Source organism: Cucumis melo, chromosome 11 (genome assembly GCF_025177605.1).
Source record: "Cucumis melo cultivar AY chromosome 11, USDA_Cmelo_AY_1.0, whole genome shotgun sequence".
In the NCBI taxonomy this organism is placed as follows: Eukaryota; Viridiplantae; Streptophyta; class Magnoliopsida; order Cucurbitales; family Cucurbitaceae; genus Cucumis; species Cucumis melo.
Window position 1 is genome coordinate 3,515,977 of NC_066867.1, and position 24,803 is coordinate 3,540,779.

Sequence of the window (24,803 nt, forward strand, 5' to 3'; positions counted from 1 at the left end):
CCAAATTTTAGATGATCAAATTTATAAAAAATAGTCAAATTTAAACGATCATTTACCAAATATATTATGGCGTGCCAATTAGATGGGAACGTTTTTTGTATTTTCCATGGTAGGTAGGAGAGTTTTTTCCATTTTCGAAATTGTTCTATACACTATAAATATTTTACCGCTTTGCTATATTTTTTAAAAGACCCTTATTATTTTATATAATAAAACTTTCAAAAATATTTACATATACAACAAAATATCTTCACTTATATGTAATAGACCACGACTATTATTTGTGTCTATCATGATATCATGATTCATTATAGTTAATCATAGATAGATTAACGGTTATATTCTACTCCATTTTGGTACGTTCGAAAATATTTCATTTAATTAGGTTACTAATATAGAAAACCTAAAAAGTGATATTTCCCAAGCATCTTCCAAATATTTTGATCGGTTACTTTGCAACTGCATTAAGTGCATTCTTGAGAGAAATCGTGTTCGTTAAGTGAAAATTTATTACACTTTCTTAATTGACAATTTCAACTTGGAACAATAAAATAAACACAAATTCATGTTTTGAGGCAGTAATTTCATGTGCACTCAAAATGCTATAAAATAACTTTGACAATAGTATTCAACTTGATGTTGCAAAATAAGGGTTCCTAAAATAAAGGGTAAAAAGTGATTGAACAGAATTTTGGCAAACAAAAATATTCACTAGCAAAGCAAACTAAGGTTAGAAAACAACCCCACCTCTACCTTTGACTTCTCAACACACCAAAAACTGTTTTCCTAACTTAGATTAAACGACTCTCTACCTCAAACACAAAGTTTCTAATTCTACAATCAAAATTAACTCCATATTTTTGAACTCAACTCAACACAACATACAACTCCTAATAGATCTTTTGGAACTTTTGATTTTATGTCTACATGGCTCTTGAGCTCGGTTGCTTCAATACTACACCATGCCTTAGCATGAACAATATGAGCCACGAGACTAGACCCACTATCTTCATAAAAAATACTCCTTTTAGAACTAAGGATACAGTACTGTTGAAGAACCTACTTGTACGCATACTTCTCTACAACCAAAGACTATAATCAAAGAACCCAACTCATGTTCAAATGCAAGACTAAGAGTCAGATTCTGGAAAGAGAGAGATGCAAGAGAACAGATAAGCAAAAGGAAGCTCACAGACATGTTCATCTTTTACCAAGAAAGAAGCTCTGGCCGCACTACAGACAACGAAAAATTGGAGAAAGGATCCTGCAAGCATTAACTTGAAAGATGTCATATCATCCCTGTAAACAATCAATTCATATAAAACCCTCCTGTATTTGATCTCATCATACCTAACATGAATGCCTATTCCAAAATTCTGAACTTTATTACAGTGATATCACAATCGACTAAACAAAAAAAGAAAAAAAAAAACAAGAATACTTAAGTAGTAGACAACCAAAAGTGTTCTCAAGGTAGCTTCGCTAGCTGTTTTACTCCATCACTTCCATTTACCTCCACAAGGAGACGTGAATACTCGACAACAAAGCTCCTGTACTCAAAATGATAAGTGAGGTCATTGGGAGAAGATATAATTCCCAAAGTTTGATCATCGATTCTGTGTGGGAGAACATAGTAAACCAGACGCATCTGCTCCAATAACAGCAAGATTGCAAACAGAGCAAAGTTGTCCTTCCTGACTTGGCACAAACCTGGAACTACAGTAAGGGCAAGAAACATCCTTCTGACCTCGGTAAATTGGCACATAAGTTGCTCCACAGGTCACAAAAGGGTTTCTAAAGTCATAATTAAGTTGGGAGGCATCTGTCATATTCCTCTCTGCAGCCTGCAGTACTTGCCTGGCTGTCTTAGCTTGATTCTCAATTGAGGGATTAGTCTCAAGAAGTCTGCGAGCAAAGTTTGCTGCACTGGCAAGGTTCTTAGCCTTGTAACAGACAGTCATAGCGTTTAATAGAGCAAGCCTCAAATGTGGCAACTGAAGATTGCAGTGCGTAAAATAGGCTGCAAGCTCCATCTGACGTACTGGATTGTCCTTGAGTTCTCTCCTCTTCAATTCCATTTGCAAACCCAAAACATACTCCTTAACGATAATAATTAACTCCTTCACCTCATCCACTTCCCTCCTAGACTCGACCACGATCAAAGGGATGGTATGAAGAATAGAAAGAAAAAGACGAAGAGCATCAGAGAACTTCCCTGTTGTTGTGGCCTTGTAACCAGCTTTAAGCTTCTCTTCCAACTGAGAGAAACTGTAAATAAGTGCTGGAGATCCTTTTGCATTCGTATTACTAGATTCACTGAATCCTCGTTCAACTGCTAATGATATTACGGGAGCAGATGAAAAAGCACGAAGATAGGTCTGACTCCCAGCATGAAGATCAAGAAATATGGGCCTCAAAGGAGCAAAGTTTTTAATTCCTAATTGCCTGTTAAGCAACCGCATTGCTGTATCAAAATTACCAGCCGCAGCATGTTCTGCAGCAAGGGACGACCTCTGTGTCCAAACCTGGTTGGCAGGCAGGCCAGGAGTTGGGGCCACAAAAACTGAGTTGCGAGAACTGACCGATACTTTTGGAGTGTCAGCTTCAGGTGGGAGCTCCAAATCTTCAAGGTCCCATCCCCCTTCTTCCTCATTTTCTTCTGCACCTTCCTCATCCTCCAAAATTGCTGTCACATCTCCATTTTGTAAGCCATCAACATCAACCACATCCAGCTCCTCACCCCAATCACCATCTGCAACCTCATCATCATCGTCGACAGCACGACCAGGACCCACATTATCCAGCCCACCCTCAAATATTCCTTTCATGACCCTCAGAAGTGGCCAATCACCACCGCACATGACAGGAGTAGGAGGCAAGAGAAGGGATGCGGTCTTGCCTTCTGGTAAAGATGGAATGTCATCTCCCAATTCAGCAGCTAGCCTTTCAGCTACATCATGTAAACCATGGGTTGAAGCTGTGATGTACGCAAGGGGTAAGTGTCCAACATTCTCCAGGATCTTTACGCGCTCACGAACATCACCAAGATATAGAGCATTGTGAAATTGACCCATGACATCATTCTTAACTTCAGCGATCTTTAACATTTTGGATAGTTTTGCCGTGTTGCCAGTTATGAGATAAAGGAACGATAACCTCTCAAAATTTTTCGTCTTCTGGTAGGCATATTCGACGATGCCTGCATTGCCTTGACGAAGAGCCTCCACACCCAACCTATACCAATGATCTTTTTCATCAATTGCTGTAGCAGATGCAACTGCAATCTGAATGTTTCCACTCTCAAGAGCCAAATTGAACCTGGTTCTCTCATCCTTCACAAAGTGAAGTGCAACTTCTGGAAATCCCTTTTGTTGCAGATATGCGATCATTGCTTGCCCACAGAGCTGTGAGTTCCTTATCATGCTCATGACATGGTCAAATTTCTTCTTCAAGAGAGAGAGTTTGAATATGTATTCTGTCGCATCAATAATGAATGACCGCACTGTTCCGTCCCTATCCAAGCAAAAAAGTGTATTGCCAGAAACCTTTGTAATATATATTGGAACATCGAGGGTTCTGATTATACCACTATCTCCATTGGGGAGGCAATACTTAATGTGGTTTAGGGTTGTATAGATAAAAACTCCATTATCATCCCATGCTCCACTCTTTACACGAATTGTCTCATGAAGTGTGCATTGATGAACAAGCTTCTTGTTAGCAATAATAATTGCATGTTTGCAAAGCAATGCAACACTCTCCATGTCATTGGACCAACCAACGTACCTAACAAAAGGGGTTTGAAGATCACCCAGAATAATTCTCTGCTGAAGATCATATATAACAACTCTATCCTCTGCTCGGCACAATAAATTGCCAGTTCCAGCATAAAATATTGCATCTGCAGTGATGGGAATAGGAACCTTCTTAACAACTTCGTTCTTAAGGTTTTTTAACAAGACTTGGTTGTGACTTTTATCAAGCACGGCAAACCTATTTCGAGCCACAAACACTGCTGATCCTCCAAGTCCTCTCTTTGCATCTTGGAAGCTATCAGTTCTACCAAAGCTATCCTTAGGTATTGTGTAAAACTCATAACACCCACCATCCAGATCTGAGCAAATAAGAATTGTGTTTTCTGTAGGGCTAAATGAAAGGGTCCTTGGGCTCTGATTCAAGCTAGTGGAACCAGGCCTTCGAATCGGGATGACCTGTGAATCTTTTTGAGTGGAGAACTCATAATAGCGCAAAAAGCGGTCCTTCACATAAAATAGAGAATCACCACTAACAGCAAAGGCTGGTCTTTCTCTCTCCAACTTAAAGACAATCATGCCACTGTCATGCCCAGCTGCCAACAAATTCATCTCGGGATGAGCAGCAAGAATCCAAAATCTATCATGCTCCCTCCGAAATGTCTGAAGTCCAGTTCGCTTTGTAGCATCCCAAATACGAATGCTTTTGTCCTCAGAATTCGAAACGATTATATCTTGTTTGGCATGGAACATCACACATGAAACATTATTCATGTGCCCCCTTAGTGTGTCCACTTCCCACGCTTTTGTGTCTGCAACAAAAATGATTAAGTTAGTAATAAAAGTAACTATTTGTCCTGTTCTGCGCAAAATGTTGATAAGGCTTACTAGCAACTTTTACCCATTTCCTTCTATTTTTGGTTTGTTCACGGTGCGTGAGATAAACCATGAGGAACATATGGCCTAATGATTCCAAAGTACTCAACTCAATAAATTTTGAAACCTTGTCCAAGCCACTCCCTATGACTCAACTAAACAGACTGAAAAGTAATCAATACAAGCAAAAAATTACTCTATGGAGAAGGCACATGTTTTTAGTTAAGTACCATTCATTCGCCACAATTTCACCTGTCGATCATCAGCCCCTGACACAATCAACGGCAGGGTTGGATGGAATGCCGCCCAATTAACCCCTCGATCATGACCTTCCAAGACATATTTAACAACAGCATCGACTCCACCAAATAGATCAGCATTCATTTGACTCAACCGCAAGACATCATCTGCTGGAGATACAGTCTTTTTCCTCAAGGCACCGATGTCCCATACACGAACAGTCTGATCTAGGGAAGCTGACACAACAAGATCTTCCTTAGGGTGGAATGAAGCACACATTACATAGTGATTGTGGCCCGTCAACACAGAGATACATGTACGTGCTTGCCAGTTCCATATACGAATAGTCTGATCATCACTAGCACTCACAATCCATGGATACTCGTGATGAAATTGCACAGTACGTATATAGTCAAGGTGCCCAAGAAGAGTAAATAGGCACCTATGTGTCTTATAGTTCCAAACTTTAATCTTATAATCATCCCCTAGAAAAAGGAAAACCGTCAGTATTTGAACACAACTAATCTCATGTGATAGTAAATTGCTTACAGCGACATGATTTAAATCAGTAACCCTCAATTTTAAATATGTAATTGACAGGTGCAACTATTCAGTTCCTCGCTTCCTCCTTTTGAAAAACGTGGGCAAGCCTTACTAAGATTTCTGTTTTTCAATTCATGCCAAAAATAAAACCATCCACGGTCATTTACAAACCATCATTCTCTTTCTTAATATATGAAGTTGTACATCAATATCCATGCATGAAGTAGATGCAAGTAGGTAAAGTATTCAATTTTCTCATATTCAATCGTTTCTTTTTCTTTGTTTTTTTTTTTTTTCTCTTTATTGATAAGAAACATTTCGTTTCTCATATTCAATCAGTTCAACAAATGAGTATGAAAAATACCTGCAAAGAAAAATGAAGAAAGGCATAAAATCTTTCTTTCCAAAACCAGTTGGAGAAATAAAATTTAAGGTCTGGTTTCAATTAACTTGGAATAGTTCCAAAAACCAATAAAAAAGGTATGCGACATATACAGATATCAGAATTCTAATCCATGCATGTCCAGGGTACCTCTACCTCATTCTGGTCATGAGAAGCAAAACTTTCATTGATAACCAAGATAGGAGATACAAGGCGGACTAATAGACACCCAAAGAAGGAGCCAAGAAAACCTAACTATACAAAAGAAACGACTTGAGTGCAAAATGATAAGGTGAACTTCTACATCAATTTGGGATAATTTCAGAAACCATAAGTAAGAATATCAATAATTGGTCAAGTAATAGCACTCAGCAATTACTATTCTAAAGCCAAAAAAAGGAAAGACGAAACCTCCAGACACAAAAAGAGGCTGAGACTTGTGAAAATGAACACCACGAACAGGCCCCTCATGCTCATCAAATCTATCAATAAGCGTGCCCATCCGGTAATCCCATAACTGGATGACTCCGCTGTGAAGACTTGCAAGGATCCATGGCCTCTTACTGTGGAAACTCAACCCTTTGACTCTATTACTCTTGGTTTCAAACTTCGTCAGCATCTTCTTCTTCACCCAATCAATTCTGCAACAAAACACGTCCCCATTAAACCCCAAAACAGGATTACCCTCAACCCCGGATCATACAATTATATTTCCCACTAAAGAAAACAAGAACGAAAACCGCCAAACCACACGACTCCCTATTACATTACACGAAATTCAAAACGAATAATCCATAATTCGAATCCCAGATATTAAGGTCTTCACGTAGAATTCAGTCAATTCACGCTCACTTCTAAGCAACCAAACAGTACCCCCACCCATTTTCTAAACCTAACCAATCAAATTGGCGCCAGATCTACAAAAACTTGGAGCAAAAAGAAAACGTCATTCGCAAAAATTCATTGCAATTGTACCTCAGATCCGATCAAAAAGGAAGAAAAGAACAAAATCCCAGAATTGCATCCACAATCAGCAGTCCAGCATAAGAAAGCAAAGCGTAAAATGAAAAGAAAAACGCAAATGAATTAAGAAATGGGGAGATTGAGAGAGCGTAAGATGATGATTTGTGAATGAGAAGAACAAAAAAAAAAATTGACAATGAAGGAGGGCTCGTAGCCGTGTCCTGGATCTGGCCCTCGAGTGTCAATTTTGAGTAAGATTGTAAGAACGAAGAGAGATGTTGAATTTATTTATTTCTTTTAAGTTACAAAATTTTCTTTTGATAATTCTTTAAGTTACCATTACGATTTAAGGGTTTTTCTTTTTTTTTTTTTAAATATAACGCCAAAATATTTATATTCAACAATTTTAAAAATAGAAAAGTGGTATGCAATAGAAAATATAAATCGTTTAGATTTTCTAGTTTATATTTGTTATACGATTATGAACTTGAACCAAATAACAGTTTGAAAAAAAAAAGAGACTTTCTCATTTTGTGTCGTAAATATTTTGTTGATTTGTTATATTTATGAAAATTAATCTATAACTAACCATATAATTAAAAATTTTGAGAAACTCTTATAAATAGAAAAAAAAACATAGCAAAAATATTTTCAACTTTTGAATTTGATATTGACTTTATCTTATTTACTTTTTATTTTTCTTTTCTTTTGTAGAAAAAACAATACACTCAAGAACTTAGTTATAACCACTAGCCTCCTCAAAAAAGAGGGGAACATATCTGAAATATTACAATGGATCCCAACAACATCTCCAACGCTAGAAGAAGAGATTGGAGAAAAAAGAAAAGCTCAACCAATCACCAAAAAAGGTTGTTGCACAAGCCAAACGGTGAGTCATTCTATTCATGAAACGAGCACACCAATACAAAACACAACCTACCCAGCCAAAGCCCAAGTCTCCTCAACATACCTCAATGGTTTGACCTTTTTTATTTTTGGTTAAGACTATTATTTTACGCAACTAGTTCAATTTACTTGTTCAACTCTAGTTACCATTTAGTTTTAAAAGATATAAGAAAATGACCTACTTCAAATATAATATTTCACAAATATTATGAACTTTAATTATATTTGTTTGTTTTCAAATATAGTCAAATTGAACCAAAATATTCCCAAATATAAACAATATCACATTCTTTTGTATACTAATACAGGTGACCAATATATAGATGAAACAAAATAAAAGCAAATTAGGTATAGGAAAGAACAAAATTATTTTATTTTTGCAAGGGACGGTTTTAACTCATATGAAATAAAAGAAAACAAGCGTTGAAGAGAAAATATATTAAAATAAAGCATAGAGTGAACAAAATATTAACGATAAACTTGTATTAAACCGATAAAAAAAATACAAAACTTGTTCTTGAGAGAAACTTAATAAATCCGATAAAGAAATGTGAAATAACTAAACCCACGTAATCTTGAAATAGTAGATTGCATAAACTAAAATACAAGATAAAGCTAAGAACTCAATCTAGAACTTCCTTCAATCAACCCAACATTTTCCTTCAAGAGTAATTAGGTCTTTGCACCCTAAATCTTTCAAGAGGGATGGAATTGCCCAACTCCTTTGCTTTGTTAGCATCCAGTGCCAAGGAAATCAGTGAGTCACATACCAATATCCACCCCATTATCATGTCGGTTCACCAACAATACCTAATGGCACCCTCAATGTTGTACTATAGGTAGATGTAGTCAATCACCTTTTAGTGTGTGGTGTAAGCTAAATTTATAAGTTAGGACTATGTCTAAGGAACTTCTATAAGGAAACAAATACAGAGTTAGACAATGATTTTCAAAGATATTATACAATAAGACTTGTCGTAATTACTATGTTCGTAGTAGTAAAGTTCTTCTTAACATGTGTCAGGTGCAAAGTCCCTATGATCTTATTACAGATGAATAGAAATAGTGTGTCAAACATGTGCAACCAAAAGATACCAAATTTCAAATTAATGTAAAAAAATATGGTTAAATCATAAATGTAAAATACTTGCATCGTTGTCGATAAACGTGTTCAACATGAACAAGTTCTCGAGTTACAATCTCCTCTACATGGAGTGAATCATTCTTTGACCTTGATTGCAAGTTCTATCGTCATCCATGAAAGTGGTGAATGGGCTCTTAAACTTGACTTAGGATCTTCGATATGAGGTTATATTATTTTATCTTTCGCTTTCTAGTATCACTCAATTGGTCAAAAATGGACTACAAAGCTTCCACTTGGCTCTCTTATTCTTTGTAGTCTTTTCCTTCTCAATTACAACTGGGCTAGACATTGTAAACAAATTTCATTAGTCGAGAAAAATAAAATATAAAAAATAAATTAAAAAAGTTATGGGTTTCTTACGTGTTGATATTGCGAATGAACAAAGTAATACCATATTTTGGACTTCAAGTCCTTCGGTACAAGTTCATATTGACAAGTCACTTCTTTCCCACATGATGATTTCTCCACGGGGACAAGTTCCTTTTGATCATCCAGATTTGTATGATTAGTCAGATATATATTGAGTGTTGTTGTGAGTTCTAACTTCGAATTTGACCATTAGTGGTGAATCTCTTAGCACATGTGCATTTTTGGCGATATGATCATTAGAGTTGGGGTTCATTGTGAACTAACTCCATGACTTGCCTTGTAGAAAAGTATATAAAGTTAAACCTAATGTTTAAAAAAAACAATTAAAAACATAAACTGAAAAAATTGAATATCGTAGTTTACCTTCAAAAAGATCGTTAACATATTCTTTATCGCTTCGACTCAACCGTGAATGGGGACTTTATACTATCCAATCTATTATTGAGGCGTGCAAGTGTTGCCTACACTAACGATCCAGTAGCTGAAGTCTTTCCAAGTGGACTTGACACAAGTGAACCTGTCATGAATGGATTCCTAATCGATGGGTGAACGCCTCCTGAGTCATCTACCAGGTATCGTCCACCCTCACAAGTGAATCCACTTATTCCTCACCCTTAGTCCTTAGTGGTGCACCCATCACATTTTTCGAAGCAGGAGAATGAGGCTCCACTAATCCATCTACATTCGGGAAGACCAATAAACAACTGAAGTAGGTCTGCTCATCATTTGCCGTAAGAGTCTATATGTAATCATTATGAAATTACTATATGTAATCATTATGAAATTAAGTTAGAATTACAAAATAAGTCATAAAACCCTACCATGTAACTATAAAAATGTAAGGAAGAACAACTTAGTATTTGAAACCTGAACATTTGGTAATAAATCATCTTGGCTCTAGGTGAATACATGCAACTTCATCGCAAGATGCACAATATGACATCATCTAATGACCTATTTGTCTCTTGTCTGCTAAGCGAACAGACTCTCATATGTCCAAATTTACCAATTTCAACAACAAACGAGTAACCATTATTACATGATAATTGTAAACTACAAATAACAAGTATTATTAGGTATAATTAATTAACTTGGATTGCGAAGTGAAATTCATGTAAATTGTAGGACTTAATGACTTACTATTAGCAGACTTGTTCTTTTAAAGTGCAACTTTTCCTTTAAGTGCACCTTTCGAGCCACTCAAATTCTTCTTAAAAATCGTGTTGCCCCACTCATATCTGCAAAAATCCTCTTAATCACTGATCAAATCTAACATGGTCCAATCTATGTATTACCTCATTTCCCTCACCATCATAGCCAACTCAATGAAATAAAATACGGTAATCTTCACTGGGTTCTCATTGCTCTCAAAGTCATAATTCGGGTAGGGGTGTACATAAGCGGGGTTGGATCGAATCGAAGAAAAAATATGGATCAACTCAAAGTAACCGAGTTGGCAAAAATTGAACCAAGGTTCAATATGCTAGAGCCAAACCTACCCAACCTAACCCAAAAATCCCACATTTGGGAGAGTTGGATTGGCAGGTTGGCTTTTTTTTTAATAATATTGTTTTTAAAATTTTTATATTGGTTATATAAGTGTAAGAATTCAATTTTCATTATTTTCATATTTTCTTTTCAACCCAAATTTTCATATATTTTTTTCAAATTTTAAGTCTACAATAATGTCAACTCAAGAGTTTAAATTCACACAAAAATTTATAATCAAAGGAGGGATTTTTTAGAAATAATAACAAACTGGCAAAATATTTATAGAACAATTTTGAAAATAAAAAAAACTCACCGGCCTACAAAGAGAAATACAAAAAATGCCCCAGTCAACGCGATTGATCGATCACACGCGGGCATGTAATTCTTCTTCTAAACGATCATGATACGTGCTTGTGTAGTAAGTATCAACACGATCGTGTAGTTTTTTTTTAACGACAGGAAAAATACTTTAAATCTAAATGATTGTGTTGACCACTCTAAACCTTTGGGTTAACTATGGTACGCGATCGTTTAAATAATATTCACACAATCATGTAGCTCTTTTTTTTAAACGATGGAAAATAAGCTTCGAATCTAAACGATCGTGTTGACCATGCAAAATGATCGGGTTGACTATGATACATTTAGATCATATCCAGACGATCGTGATGTTCTTTTAAACAATCGGTTATATATATATATATATATATATATATATATATATATATATATATACATTATAACCGGGTTGGGTTGGGTCAACCTGACCCTTAATTGTCCAACTTGGTAACCGACCCTTTTTTTTCAATTTCCTAACCCAACTCAACCCAAAGCAAAATTTAACCCGGGTTGGGTTGGGTTAAACTTGAGAAAAAATTTAACATCCTTAGCATTTGGGTTGGGTTAAATTTTTTTTTAACACCCCTAAATTCAGGAAAAGAAACTTGTTCAACTCAATCTCTCATTCATGTCCAAGTACAACCTACTAAGCCTAAGAGCTCTATTCTAATCAAATTTAACTACACATCTATCTCAAACCAATTGCTATATCAAATTGCTCCCCTAAAAAGACACCTTCCTCCCTAAGAACGAAAAGTTCATGATGTCTTCTCTATCCTCCTCCACCTCCCTTAGAAGAATATAATGGTATATAGGCTCATTAAACACTAACTTCAAATCTAGAAAATGTCCAAAAGTGTTTGCCTAAATATGTATAATTCTATAGGCATTAATTTGGTATTGATGATAGAAGTTACTTTCTCTAATGGGAACAACAAGTCAAATTCACTAGAAAATAGTAAGAAAGCAATTTTTTTTTTTTTTTGTATCAGTGGCATCTATAACACATAAACAAAAGAAGAGAAGTTAAATTTTAAAATAAAACAAACCAAACAACCACAACAATCAACTTTTATGCAAACGGCTAAAAATCTCAAGGTAAATCTCGATTGAAATTGAATTTTGAGATAGAAAAACTCGATCCAACATTCTTTTCCAATTGGAATACAAGATGCTCTAAAGATCTAAATAGTTGGATTAATCTCATAAGAGATAGTTAGATGAATTTCTAACTAGATTAATCAAACCGATCCCAAGTGGATGAAGCTTATTTCCCTAACAAATCAATATGGGCAGGCGAGATACAAAATAAAAAAACACTAACACATGTAAAAGAAACCCACACACATAAAAGCAACTGATTTCTCCGACTTTTTAAACATTTTCTAAATCCTAAGAAGTTGATGAAATTAAAAATCAAATCATTGACTAAACAAAGGGAATAACGAAATACCACCACTGTAACGAAAGGAATCAATAAGAAATAGATGCAACGAAACTTGTGAATGAACAAAATTTCAAAGAAAAACACTTAATGAAGATGAAAATGTGAAAAATGAAAGTTCAGCTCGCTAAAGGAGAAGGTAACATTTTAATTTTTTGACGTATTTTTTGTCCTTTCGTACCATCGATAAGTTAAGTTGTAACGTCTCGATAGAATCTTGGTGACAATCTTAACTAGAGAAAATCTCCTTTTAACAATTTATTTTTAAAAAATGTGCTATTATGATTTATGGATATGTGAAAACTTGGAGCGGTTATGGGGTGCAAAGTGGTTTACTATAATTTGTGGTTATTATAATCTAGGTGGAGTGCACAGTATTATAATTTGGGTTATTATAGTCTGTGTTTTTGTTTGATGTACAGATTATTATAATATGTGTTATGTCATGTTTATTTTTTTCGCTACTATTTTTTGGTATATATATATTAGGTACATAAAATACCATTTTTTGAAAATATAGTTTGAATTGTACCTTCCACTAATTTATACAAACTAATTTATTACTAATTGGGATGTATGTCTTCTACAATTTTATATTATAACATATTTTATAAAAATTAATATATGATTTAATTAAATTTTATTAATTATGTTGTTTATTTAATAAATTTAACTACAATCTTCCTATATGACTATTAACAAGTTTAACTAAATATAGATAAAATAGTTTTGCATTAATGAAGTATAAGAGAGTGTATTTTAAAAAAATATTATTATTATTAAACTAAAAATATATTTGAAGTAACTAGTTTTTCAAAAATTCATTTTTATTTTAATACTTTTAACAAAAACTTTTTAAAATAAAAACACTTTTTAAAATGAACGTATAGACAAGTTTTTTTCTTTGTTTGTAATCTATACTATATATAAGTTTATTTTGTTTGTTATATATATACTACGAAGTGTTTTTCTTATAATTTTTCAAGATTGATTGGTGGCTACGGTTGCTGAGTTGATTGTCAAAAGTTCGTTAGTAGAGTCATCAAAAGTGGTGGTCGAAGATTGATTAGTGGTTACGGTTGTCAGAATTGGTTGTTGAAAGTTTACCAGTGGAGTCACTTGAGATGCTGGTCGGACATTGGTCGGCGATAATCATCACCTAAGATGGTATCCCAAAGTTTGTCGGCGAACTTCCTAACTTTTGAAACAAATACCCCTAGAATTAAAGAATGGTAATGACACATGGATTACTTTAATCTAAATATCGACCCAACAATAGATTAACTATTATAGCCCACTCCATTTCACTTCATATCTAGCTCAAACATAACCTTATAGTTCGCATCTGGCGATATGAAATCAATGAAACATGAATAATACAATGACTATAACTTAGGATATTTTAATCCTTAGTTCTATTCTTTCATTTTCCTTAAAGTATTAGGAGGCTGACACTCGAGGGCCAGATCCAGGAGAGGAGAAGACTACGAGCCCTCCTTCGTTGTTATTATTTTTCTTTTCTTTTTTTTTTCTTTTCCACAAACCATCATCTTACGCTCTCTCAATCTCTCCATTTCCCAATTCATTCGACCCTTTCTATTCATTTTACGCTTTGTTTTCTTATGCTGGAGTGCTGATTGTGGCTGCAGTTCCGGGATTTTGTTGATTTCTTATATTCTGATCGGATCTGAGGTACAACTACGATGAATTCTTGCAAATGACGTTGTTTTTTGTTCCAAGTTTGTGTAGATCTGGCACCAATTTGCATGGTTAGGTTTTTTTGTTTGCTTTAGTGTTGATTTCGTTTGGCAAGTAGAATTGTATGATCTGGGTTGGAGTTTGGGACTTGGGTGTGGGAGATTAAGGGTAATCCGTTTTGGGGTTTAATGCTACGTGTTTTTGTTGCAGAATTGATTGGGTAAAGAAGAAGATGCTGACGAAGTTTGAAACCAAGAGTAATAGAGTCAAAGGGTTGAGTTTCCATAGTAAGAGGCCATGGATCCTTGCAAGTCTTCACAGCGGAGTGATCCAGCTATGGGATTACCGGATGGGCACGCTTATTGATAGATTTGATGAGCATGAAGGGCCTGTTCGTGGTGTTCACTTTCACAAGTCTCAGCCTCTTTTTGTGTCTGGAGGTTTCCTCTTCACCTCTTCTTTGCTTTAGGATAGTAATTGCTGAGTGCTCTTACTTGACCAATTATAGATATTTTTAATTATGGTTTCGGAAATTTTTTCAAGTCGATATAGAGGTTTACCTTATCCTTTTGTTGTTAGTTTTGGTTAGCCTTCTTTGGCTGCCTTTTAGTATGCCCTTGTTAATCATGCCATTGCAAGCAATTTGTAGAAATGAGATTTGTTGTGTTAAAATACTGATGGTTTTTCTTTTTTCAGGGGATGATTATAAGATAAAAGTGTGGAACTATAAGACTCATAGATGTCTATTTACTCTTCTTGGACACCTGGATTATATACGTACTGTGCAATTTCACCATGAGTATCCATGGATTGTGAGTGCTAGTGATGATCAAACTATTCGTATATGGAACTGGCAATCACGTACATGTATCTCCGTTTTGACGGGCCACAATCACTATGTAATGTGTGCTTCATTTCACCCTAAGGAAGATCTTGTTGTGTCAGCTTCCCTTGATCAGACCGTTCGTGTTTGGGACATTGGTGCCTTGAGGAAGAAGACTGTGTCTCCAGCAGATGATATCTTGCGGTTGAGTCAAATGAATGCTGATCTATTTGGTGGGGTCGATGCTGTTGTTAAATATGTATTGGAAGGTCATGATAGAGGGGTTAATTGGGCGGCATTCCATCCCACCCTGCCGTTGATCGTGTCAGGGGCTGATGATCGACAAGTGAAATTGTGGCGAATGAATGGTACTTAACTGAGAGCATGTGCTTTCTCCATAGAGTTTTAAGTTTTAGCTTGAATTGATTACGTTTGAGATTGTATAGTTATCCTGCCTGATATTGATTTATTGTTAACAATTCTAGTTCGTAGACTGTAGGAGAGTAGTCATGTAATCTCTCTATCCTCCGAGTGTTTATGTTGGGCAAGATATGGGATACAATCTGTCCTATAAAAAAAAGGTGTAGGATACAATCTTTTAGAAGTTTATTTATTGAGTCATAGGGAGTGGCTTGGACAAGGTTTGGAAATCTATTGAGTTGAGTACTTTATCAAATAGACCAATCTTTTTAACTTGCCGGAACCATTATGTCCTATATTCCTCTTGGTTTATCTAGCTCAACATGAACAAAACAAAAACAAAAGGAAATGGTTTCAAAGTTGCTAGTTAGCCTTATTAATGAAACATCTCGCATCAAACAGGATACAAAATGCCTTTTATTGCTAACTTGATCATTTTTGTTGCAGACACAAAAGCATGGGAAGTGGACACTCTAAGGGGGCACATGAATAATGTTTCATGTGTGATGTTCCATGCGAAACAAGATATTATTGTTTCCAATTCAGAGGATAAAAGTATTCGAATTTGGGATGCTACAAAACGAACTGGACTTCAGACATTTCGTAGGGAGCATGATAGATTTTGGATTCTTTCTGCTCATCCGGAGATGAATTTATTGGCAGCAGGGCATGACAGTGGCATGATTGTCTTTAAGTTGGAGAGAGAAAGACCAGCCTTTGCTATTAGTGGTGATTCTTTATTTTATGTGAAGGACCGCTTTTTGCGCTATTATGAGTTCTCCACTCAAAAAGATACACAGGTCGTTCCGATTCGCCGGCCTGGTTCAACTAGCTTGAATCAGAGCCCAAGAACCCTTTCATTTAGCCCTACGGAAAACACAATTCTAGTTTGCTCAGATCTGGATGGGGGGTGTTATGAATTTTACACCATACCCAAGGATAGCTTTGGTAGAAGTGATAGCTTGCAAGATGCAAAGAGAGGACTTGGAGGATCAGCAGTGTTTGTAGCTCGGAATAGGTTTGCTGTGCTCGATAAAAGTCACAACCAAGTCTTGTTAAAAAACCTTAAGAATGAAATTGTTAAGAAGGTCCCTATTCCCATTACTGCAGATGCAATATTTTATGCTGGAACTGGTAATTTATTGTGCCGAGCAGAAGATAGAGTTGTTATTTACGATCTTCAACAGAGAATAATTCTTGGTGATCTTCAAACCCCTTTTGTCAAGTACGTTGTTTGGTCCAATGATATGGAGAGTGTAGCATTGCTGAGCAAACATGCAATTATTATTGCTAACAAGAAGCTTGTTCACCAGTGCACACTTCATGAAACAATTCGCGTAAAGAGTGGAGCATGGGATGATAATGGCGTTTTTATTTACACAACCCTAAACCACATTAAGTATTGCCTCCCGAATGGAGATAGTGGTATAATCAGAACCCTCGATGTTCCAATATATATTACAAAGGTGTCTGGCAATACTCTTTTTTGCTTGGATAGGGATGGAACAGTTCGATCGTTAATTATTGATGCAACAGAATACATATTCAAACTTTCTCTCTTGAAGAAGAGATTTGACCATGTCATGAGCATGATAAGGAACTCACAGCTCTGTGGGCAAGCAATGATTGCATATTTGCAACAAAAGGGATTTCCAGAAGTTGCACTTCACTTCGTGAAGGATGAGAGAACCAGGTTCAATTTGGCTCTTGAGAGTGGAAATATTCAGATTGCAGTTGCATCTGCTACAGCAATCGATGAAAAAGATCATTGGTATAGGCTGGGTGTGGAGGCTCTTCGGCAAGGCAATGCAGGCATAGTCGAATATGCCTACCAGAAGACAAAAAATTTTGAGAGGTTATCGTTCCTTTATCTCATAACTGGCAACACAGCAAAACTATCCAAGATGTTAAAGATCGCTGAAGTTAAGAATGATGTCATGGGTCAATTTCACAATGCTCTATATCTTGGTGATGTTCGTGAGCGCGTAAAGATCCTGGAGAATGTTGGCCACTTACCTCTTGCGTACATCACAGCTTCTACCCATGGTTTACATGATGTAGCTGAAAGGCTAGCTGCTGAATTGGGAGATGACATTCCATCTTTACCAGAAGGCAAGACCGCATCCCTTCTCTTGCCTCCTACTCCAGTCATGTGCGGTGGTGATTGGCCACTTCTGAGAGTCATGAAAGGAATATTTGAAGGTGGGCTCGATAATGTGGGTGCTGGTCATGCTGAAGAAGACGATGATGAAGTTGCAGATGGTGATTGGGGTGAGGAGCTGGATGTGGTTGATGTTGATGGCTTACAAAATGGAGATGTGACAGCAATTTTGGAAGATGAGGAAGGTGCGGAAGAAAATGAGGAAGAAGGGGGATGGGACCTTGAAGATTTGGAGCTCCCACCTGAAGCTGACACTCCAAAAGTATCGGTCAGTTCTCGCAACTCAGTTTTTGTGGCCCCAACTCCTGGCCTGCCTGCCAACCAGGTTTGGACACAGAGGTCGTCCCTTGCTGCAGAACATGCTGCGGCAGGTAATTTTGATACTGCAATGCGCTTGCTTAACAGGCAACTGGGAATTAAAAACTTTGCTCCTTTGAGGCCCATATTTCTTGATCTTCATGCTGGGAGTCAAACCTATCTTCGTGCCTTTTCATCTGCTCCCATAATATCATTAGCAGTTGAACGAGGATTCAGTGAATCTAGTAATACGAATGCAAAGGGATCTCCAGCACTTATTTACAGTTTCTCTCAGTTGGAAGAGAAGCTTAAAGCTGGTTACAAGGCCACAACAACAGGGAAGTTCTCTGATGCTCTTCGTCTTTTTCTTTCTATTCTTCATACCATCCCTTTGATCGTGGTCGAGTCTAGGAGGGAAGTGGATGAGGCGAAGGAGTTAATTATTATCGTTAAGGAGTATGTTCTGGGTTTGCAAATGGAATTGAAGAGGAGAGAACTCAAGGACAATCCAGTACGTCAGATGGAGCTTGCAGCCTATTTTACGCACTGCAACCTTCAGTTGCCACATTTGAGGCTTGCTCTATTAAACGCCATGACTGTCTGTTACAAGGCTAAGAACCTCGCCAGTGCGGCAAACTTCGCTCGCAGACTTCTTGAGACTAATCCCTCAATTGAGAATCAAGCTAAGACAGCCAGGCAAGTACTGCAGGCAGCAGAGAGGAATATGACGGATGCCTCCCAACTGAACTATGACTTCAGAAACCCTTTTGTGACCTGTGGTGCAACTTATGTACCAATTTACCGAGGTCAGAAGGATGTTTCTTGCCCTTACTGTAGTTCCAGGTTTGTGCCAAGTCAGGAAGGACAACTTTGCTCTGTTTGTGATCTAGCTGTTGTCGGAGCACATGCATCTGGTTTACTTTGTTCTCCCACCCAAAATCGATGATCAAACTCTGGGAATTATATCTTCTCTCAATGACCTATCTTTTGAAGAATGGGAGCTTTGTTGTTTAGCATTCACGACTCCTTGTTGAAGGTAAAAGAAATTGGGTTAGTACAGCTAGCAAAGCTACCTTGAAAAGAATTTCGGTTGTCTGCTACTTAAAGTTTCTTCTTGTTTTTTTTTTTTTTTTTTTTTTTTTTTTTTTTTTTTTGTTTAGTCGATTGTGATATATCTGTAATGATTTTCAGAATTTTGGAATAGGCTATTCATGTTAGGTATGATGAGATCAAATACAGGAGGGCTTTTTATGAATAGATTGTTTACAGGCATGACATGACATGACATGACATCTTATTAATGCTTGCAGGACCCTTTACTTCCAATTTTTTTTCTGTAATACGGCCGGAGCTTCTTGCTTGGTAATAGATGAACATTTCTGTGATTTTCTTTTGCTTATTTTTTCTCTTGCATCCCTCTTTCTACAACTTGTATTACTTTTTACCCATGTATTTGAACGTGAGTTTTAGAGAAGTGTGCTTTTTACAATTAGGATATGTTTCTCAATTGGTTGATTGATGGGTCGTACAATTATGTCCTTTAATTTTAATGCGTGTGTTTTTTTTTTTTTTCCTTCTTTTTTTGTGAGGATAGTTGGTCTAGTCCATGGCTACATGGCTTGTATTGTTCATGTGGTGGCATGTTTGTCGCACATAGATTAAGATGTGCTAATAAAGAAGTGAGAGACAAGAGGTCAAGAACTTAGTAGACATTAAATTGAAAGTCGGATATATTATAACTTTTTAAATTCCAGTAATCAAATGGACACATGCTTGCAACTTTATAATGCTCTACAAGTTTCGAAGTGTGAGGTTTTGAGTATGTTAGAATGAAGAATTATTCGCTAACCAACAAGTCACTTTTGTTGTTTTATTGGTATAAATTCTTTATATAAAAGTATATCTATATGGTTGACTAGTTCAATTATCTATTATTTAGGTCAATTTGGTAAGTTTTTTGTTTTTAAAAATGAAGTTATAGATTTTACTTTCACCTCGAATTTTCTTACCTTGTTATCTATGTTATGATATTGTCCATTTTGAGCCTATCCCTTATCTAACCGATGTGGGACTATGGTCGGATCCACAATCCTATTACCACGATCCTCCCTTCAAAATAATCATCCCATCCGTCAAGTTGCCCCGCCCCCATTCAATAGAGTTTAACCATGGATCTCATCGTGACATACTTTTGAGGCTTTCGAGGCTCTACTACATCTTTATTCGACACTTGAAGATTATACTAGCATGGTTAAGTTAGAGGCATGGCTCTAATACCACTTCTTAAGACAACAAACCTCATGAATATCTCCAGAATGGTATGATATTGTCCACTTTGGTGTACACCCTCATGACTTTGCTTTTGGTATCATTCCAAAAGGCCTCATACCAATGGAGATAGCCCCTTATCTAACCGATGTGGGACTATGGTCGGATCTACAATCTATATTTTACCAATAATTTAAAAATTCAATCATTATATTTAAAAAAATGCAAATCATCTTTAGAATTTTTCATTTCTTCTTACTTTCTTTTATCATTGAGTTCAAAGGTAGGGCAATTTAATTGTCTAAAAGTTCATAAAGTATTGCATGATCAAATGATATTTGATCATTTTAAGAATCGATCACGAAACCTACAAGAATATTCAGTCAAATAAGCAACAATATTTTTCTAACAAATGAGCACAATATTCTCCTAAGAAACCTTGGCATCGGTGAGCTTTGGTTCCCCACAAGCAAGTTCTCTTTGCAATGGTAAAGCTTTGCCTCGGGATGATCTTTTCATGTTTCCACATGCAATATAGCTAGTTCCATCCATCGAACTCTAATAAATACTCAAGAGTTTACAAATTACATAGAATCAAATCAACGTTATGTCAATTAACATTGAGTTATACATATGATGATAAAAAGTTAAGCTCAAAGAACATAAATATAAATTATGATTTCGACCTGACATAGAGAGTTTACAACCAACAATGACCAACAAAACAAACAGAAAACATTGAACAACAAAGATTCTAATTATCACTATCATTGTTGACATTTAGCATTAGAAAAGTTTGAGTTGAAACATCAGAAAAGCAAAGTATTATCTATCAATGTTTGACATTTACATTGGGATATTTTTTTCATTGGCATCACCATATCAAAATGAGTAGGTCAACCAATCCACAATCCATAAACAGATTCTTGTTTTTTGCTTACAAGCATTTCGTCCCCACAATAACTTAAACTAAATATATGAAGTATGCATATATAAAGCTACTTCTTATCAAGTTTCTAAAATAGAAAGCAGAGTTTAAATTCCATTTTTAAGAGAGACATCCTATGCTTGAAATGGCACTTAACAACTTCCTGCCAAAGAGTGACAAGCAATATATACAGGAATTATGGATGTGAGAATCATTTTAGTTTGCAGCGGTATGAACTGCAGCAACTGTCGACACCATGGAATCGACTCCACAAATATTGCGACCCCTACAGATCTTGTAGTATCCATTCTCCCCCCAGTTGGCTCCCCAGGAGTTCTTAATGATCCAGTATGGTTTATCTTTCATCCGGATGGGAGCATATCCTTCAGATCCATAACCAACCAACAGAACTCCATGATCCAAATGCCTTGAGCAAATGTAAGGGCATGAAACCCCTCTTATGTAAGTTTGCATGAATACAGCATTGATAGCAACTGCATTTAAGAAGAAAGTAAGCAGTCAGAGACTATGCTAGGCTAAAGAAAATAATGGAATTTAAGAAAGGATGGTTGAATGTTCTTACCTGCAAGAGGGCCATTCTTCACGAGATTGGCAGCAATTTGTTCTTCATCAAGGGAGACAACACTAAAGTTGGCCACTGATGCAGCAATTTTGCTCTTGTCAAATTTGCAGGTTCCTCGATCTGTACCGGTGTATGGATAGTCTTGCTCTTTCATAAGTCCACCGGATTTCAATGTGTACTCAAATGCACTATTCATTAGCCCTCCATTGCAGCCAGAATCACAGGAACCTTTTTCTTCTGGATCACACTGGAAAAAGTATAGATATGCTTTAATTTTGCATGAAAGTAAAGAGAAAACATCCTCCTGACTGCTCAGATAGACATGAATGCTACATATGCAAGAATCACTTAACTGACACATAATTGACAAACAGAAACATATATCTCCATAAATGATCATAAACAATAAGCAAAATCAAAAGTATATAATTTAATTTCGTAATTCCCACAAGCTTAAATGAATCAAATCATTCACAGGGTACTGAAAAGTTCTTTATCAAGTAGTTCAAGCAACCTGCAAGGCCCAAACGTGCACTTGAATCCTTATCGAGTCTGCCAAATTTGCTAGTATCGATTTCTATTTAAATCCAATATACTAAACACACGCAAAGATTTGTGAATTGTCTCATATTTGGCAACAGCAGTAGTAAACATATCCACAGCATCTCATAGTGGGAAACCATCAACATAAGCAAGAGTTGTACGTAGGTTTTTTGCTTTCTAGAACACTGGAATCATGTTCAAAGAACATATCTCACCCAATAGAAAACTATAAATGATCATTATTATCTACACGAAAAAATTGCAAATTCACCATAGAAGAGCAAATCAAAGACAAGTGAAACGTAAAATTCAAACCTCGTGATCACAATCTACAAGCTGTTGTTCGCTAAGGCTAACAAGTTTTCCGGTAGCAAGGAAGTTGGCGCCTTCAAGAGCACCTGTTGCACTGAAACTCCAGCAGGATCCGCACGAACCCTTGTAAGGAAACAAAAACAGAAACAATCACAACGATCAAAACCTCGGTTCAATAAATAAAAGTTATTTGTTCCTAAAAGAATTAATATGAAGTCATCACTAACATAAGGAACAACAGATACAGAGACCCGAGTTCAAAGTAGCAAATATAAACCTGATTCTTGACTTCCGTGACAGCACCTTTATCTCTCCAATCGAAATCAGCCGGAAGACCATCAGTAGGAAGAATAGGGGCCTTATTAGCATCTTCAGGGAGTCCAAGACGACGACTTCTAAGCCCTAGAAACGATCTCCGGAACTCCGAAGGAGTCAAATCAGAGAACTGAGTGACGCCATGAGTAGCAGAGGGATCAAGAGCCTGGTGGCGTTGAGCTCGCTTCAGATTGGCTTTGAATACCCTGAACCGGTGATCATGCTCCTCCTTGGAAGCGTACGACTTCCCAAACTTTTGCTTAAAGACCGAAAAGTGATGCTCGGCTCCGAGTAGCAGATCGTCGCCGTTACTTGCTCCGTTGACTCCTCCGCCATCCACAACCTGACGGATTATAAAATCTCCATCCGATTCTCCGGAAATGACCTCTTTGCCGATCGCCGATGCTACGAGGAGGGAGAGAGCGATGATGAGAGAGAAACACTTTACCATTTTCACCGCTAAGAATCGATGGTGAGAAAAATGGAGAAGAAGAAGAACTATGAATGAAAGTATCAAAAGAATGCCTTTTTATGCTTATTCTTCGTGAGGAGAGTTATACTGAGGTGTAATCGTTCACATTGTAATCTATTTTAGGGCTTCGGTTTCTACCGTTATTTTTTAATACTTGCGGGTCCCACAGAGAACTAAACGGCCCAGATTTGGATGTTTGTTTCTGATGTTGTAGGAGATGACAGCCACGCCTTATCTGTGTTTTGCTTGAAGAAAGGGAAACGATAAGACCAATGACGTAAGAACACGTGTTGTGTTTTGATTCGTTCTTTTAAAAAGTTAGTATTCACGTTATTTTATTGGATAATTTTATTTTGGATTTCATGGTTGGGTTTTTTTGGGCCTATCGTTGAGCAAGGTCCAATTTCCGCAAATTCCATGATGGGCCTTTTCTTCGAGCTAGGCCCATGATTAGTTAATGTTGGGAATAAGTTTTTGTGTTTAGTTTGTTTTATTTCTTAAATTTCAAAATATTACACATTGTTTTCTAAAGAGAAACGACACCAACATAATGAAACAACCTTACCGTAAAATCTCTTACACAAAGACAAATTAAACCACTTGAGGTAAGGAGAATAAAAAGTTGAACATATAGGTAGGTATTACGTACAACACAATACACAACTCATTTTAACTATGTTGAACATGAAAGAAAGAAACGAACCCCCCAATTTACTCGTTTAAAGCTTTTGCATATTTAACAAAATAAGTTTTAAGAATTAAGTTCATAGCTCAAACTTACCTCTTTTTAAAAAATGACAATAAAAATACACGCTCAACCAGTGAAATGTCAAAAAAGTATGGATATATTTATTACACTTGATACACTTTGTACACTATTGATATACATTCTATACACTTGGTACACTAGATACTCTCAATATATTAAAAAAGTGGCATATCTGCAAAAATTAAAAAACAAAAATGTATGGCATACTTTATATATTATATTATTAAATTGTCACACTACACTCGAAAGCAAATAAACTAAAATCAACTTACCACAATTGTAGTATTATCTAACACTGCATCTATGCCACCAAAAATGCAATAATCGAGTGTAATATGCAAATTAAGCCTTATTTGATTACAGGTTATGTTATTTATCCATGTTCTATAATCGTAGTGAGATATGAGATCCCTTCTAAGTTTATAATCAAAACTCACAATTTGACTGAGCATCATAGAATGTTCAAGTTGATCATGATTCAAAATTACATATCATCATTGTAATTGTTATAGATAACATTCCTGATACAATGAGATAATTATGATATTCAATAAAAAAAAATTATAAAAGATGTCCTAACTACGGTTTCCGATATTGATTGTCTAACATTGTAAAGGTAAGAGTTAAATTACTATTTTTCATTATAGGATGACAATATTTGTAAGTAAAGAAAACATTCTATATTAGTAATTGCATGGGTGAGCATCGGTAGGTAGGAGCGTAAACAAGTTGGGTTGGGTTAGGTTAAGAGTATTCTCAACCCGA

General features: G+C 36.2%; 3 protein-coding genes across 5 annotated transcripts; 1 reads left to right on the plus strand and 2 right to left on the minus strand.

The window, feature by feature from the left end:
* Positions 1-1,250: 1,250 nt before the first annotated feature.
* LOC103499712 (coatomer subunit alpha-1-like) lies at positions 1,251-7,026 on the minus strand. Its single transcript, XM_008462778.3, has 4 exons — positions 6,769-7,026; positions 6,205-6,434; positions 4,859-5,353; positions 1,251-4,564 (listed from the first exon to the last, which is right to left on the minus strand). The coding sequence occupies exons 2-4, from the start codon at positions 6,410-6,412 to the stop codon at positions 1,608-1,610; spliced, it is 3,660 nt and encodes a 1,219-aa protein (XP_008461000.2). The 5' UTR covers positions 6,413-6,434; positions 6,769-7,026; the 3' UTR covers positions 1,251-1,607.
* A 6,824-nt stretch (positions 7,027-13,850) lies between these two features.
* On the plus strand, positions 13,851-19,233 carry LOC103499711 (coatomer subunit alpha-1-like). 3 transcript variants are annotated; one of them, XR_007815701.1, is made up of 5 exons: positions 13,852-14,141; positions 14,358-14,587; positions 14,844-15,338; positions 15,838-18,884; positions 19,159-19,233. XR_007815701.1 is itself a non-coding variant. In XM_008462777.3 (4 exons), exons 2-4 carry the CDS (start codon positions 14,380-14,382, stop codon positions 18,792-18,794), a joined length of 3,660 nt encoding a protein of 1,219 aa, XP_008460999.2. In that variant the 5' UTR covers positions 13,851-14,218; positions 14,358-14,379; the 3' UTR covers positions 18,795-19,233. The 3 variants fall into 3 exon arrangements, 2 of the variants coding, with proteins under 2 accessions (XP_008460999.2, XP_008460997.2); XM_008462777.3 differs by having other exon boundaries at positions 13,851-14,218; positions 15,838-19,233; XM_008462775.3 differs by having other exon boundaries at positions 15,838-19,233.
* Positions 19,234-20,917: 1,684 nt separating this feature from the next.
* LOC103499710 (cysteine protease RD19A-like) lies at positions 20,918-23,335 on the minus strand. Its single transcript, XM_008462774.3, has 4 exons — positions 22,760-23,335; positions 22,486-22,605; positions 21,628-21,874; positions 20,918-21,538 (listed from the first exon to the last, which is right to left on the minus strand). Exons 1-4 carry the CDS (start codon positions 23,246-23,248, stop codon positions 21,261-21,263), a joined length of 1,134 nt encoding a protein of 377 aa, XP_008460996.2. The 5' UTR covers positions 23,249-23,335; the 3' UTR covers positions 20,918-21,260.
* Between the last annotated feature and the right edge of the window lie 1,468 nt (positions 23,336-24,803).

Excerpts from the sequence above, each read along its gene's own strand:
- LOC103499711 (XM_008462777.3), top strand. The coding sequence starts at position 14,380 with ATGCTGACGAAGTTTGAAACCAAGAGTAATAGAGTCAAAGGGTTGAGT. Across the intron at positions 14,588-14,843 it reads GCCTCTTTTTGTGTCTGGAG|GGGATGATTATAAGATAAAA; the intron begins GTTTCCTCTTCA and ends TTCTTTTTTCAG. Across the intron at positions 15,339-15,837 it reads GAAATTGTGGCGAATGAATG|ACACAAAAGCATGGGAAGTG; the intron begins GTACTTAACTGA and ends TTTTTGTTGCAG.
- LOC103499712 (XM_008462778.3), bottom strand. The coding sequence starts at position 6,412 with ATGCTGACGAAGTTTGAAACCAAGAGTAATAGAGTCAAAGGGTTGAGT. Across the intron at positions 5,354-6,204 it reads GCCTCTTTTTGTGTCTGGAG|GGGATGATTATAAGATTAAA; the intron begins GTTTCGTCTTTC and ends TCCTTTTTCTAG. Across the intron at positions 4,565-4,858 it reads GAAATTGTGGCGAATGAATG|ACACAAAAGCGTGGGAAGTG; the intron begins GTACTTAACTAA and ends TTTTTGTTGCAG.
- LOC103499710 (XM_008462774.3), bottom strand. The coding sequence starts at position 23,248 with ATGGTAAAGTGTTTCTCTCTCATCATCGCTCTCTCCCTCCTCGTAGCA. Across the intron at positions 22,606-22,759 it reads TCACGGAAGTCAAGAATCAG|GGTTCGTGCGGATCCTGCTG; the intron begins GTTTATATTTGC and ends TTTCCTTACAAG. Across the intron at positions 21,539-21,627 it reads GAAGAATGGCCCTCTTGCAG|TTGCTATCAATGCTGTATTC; the intron begins GTAAGAACATTC and ends TCTTAAATGCAG.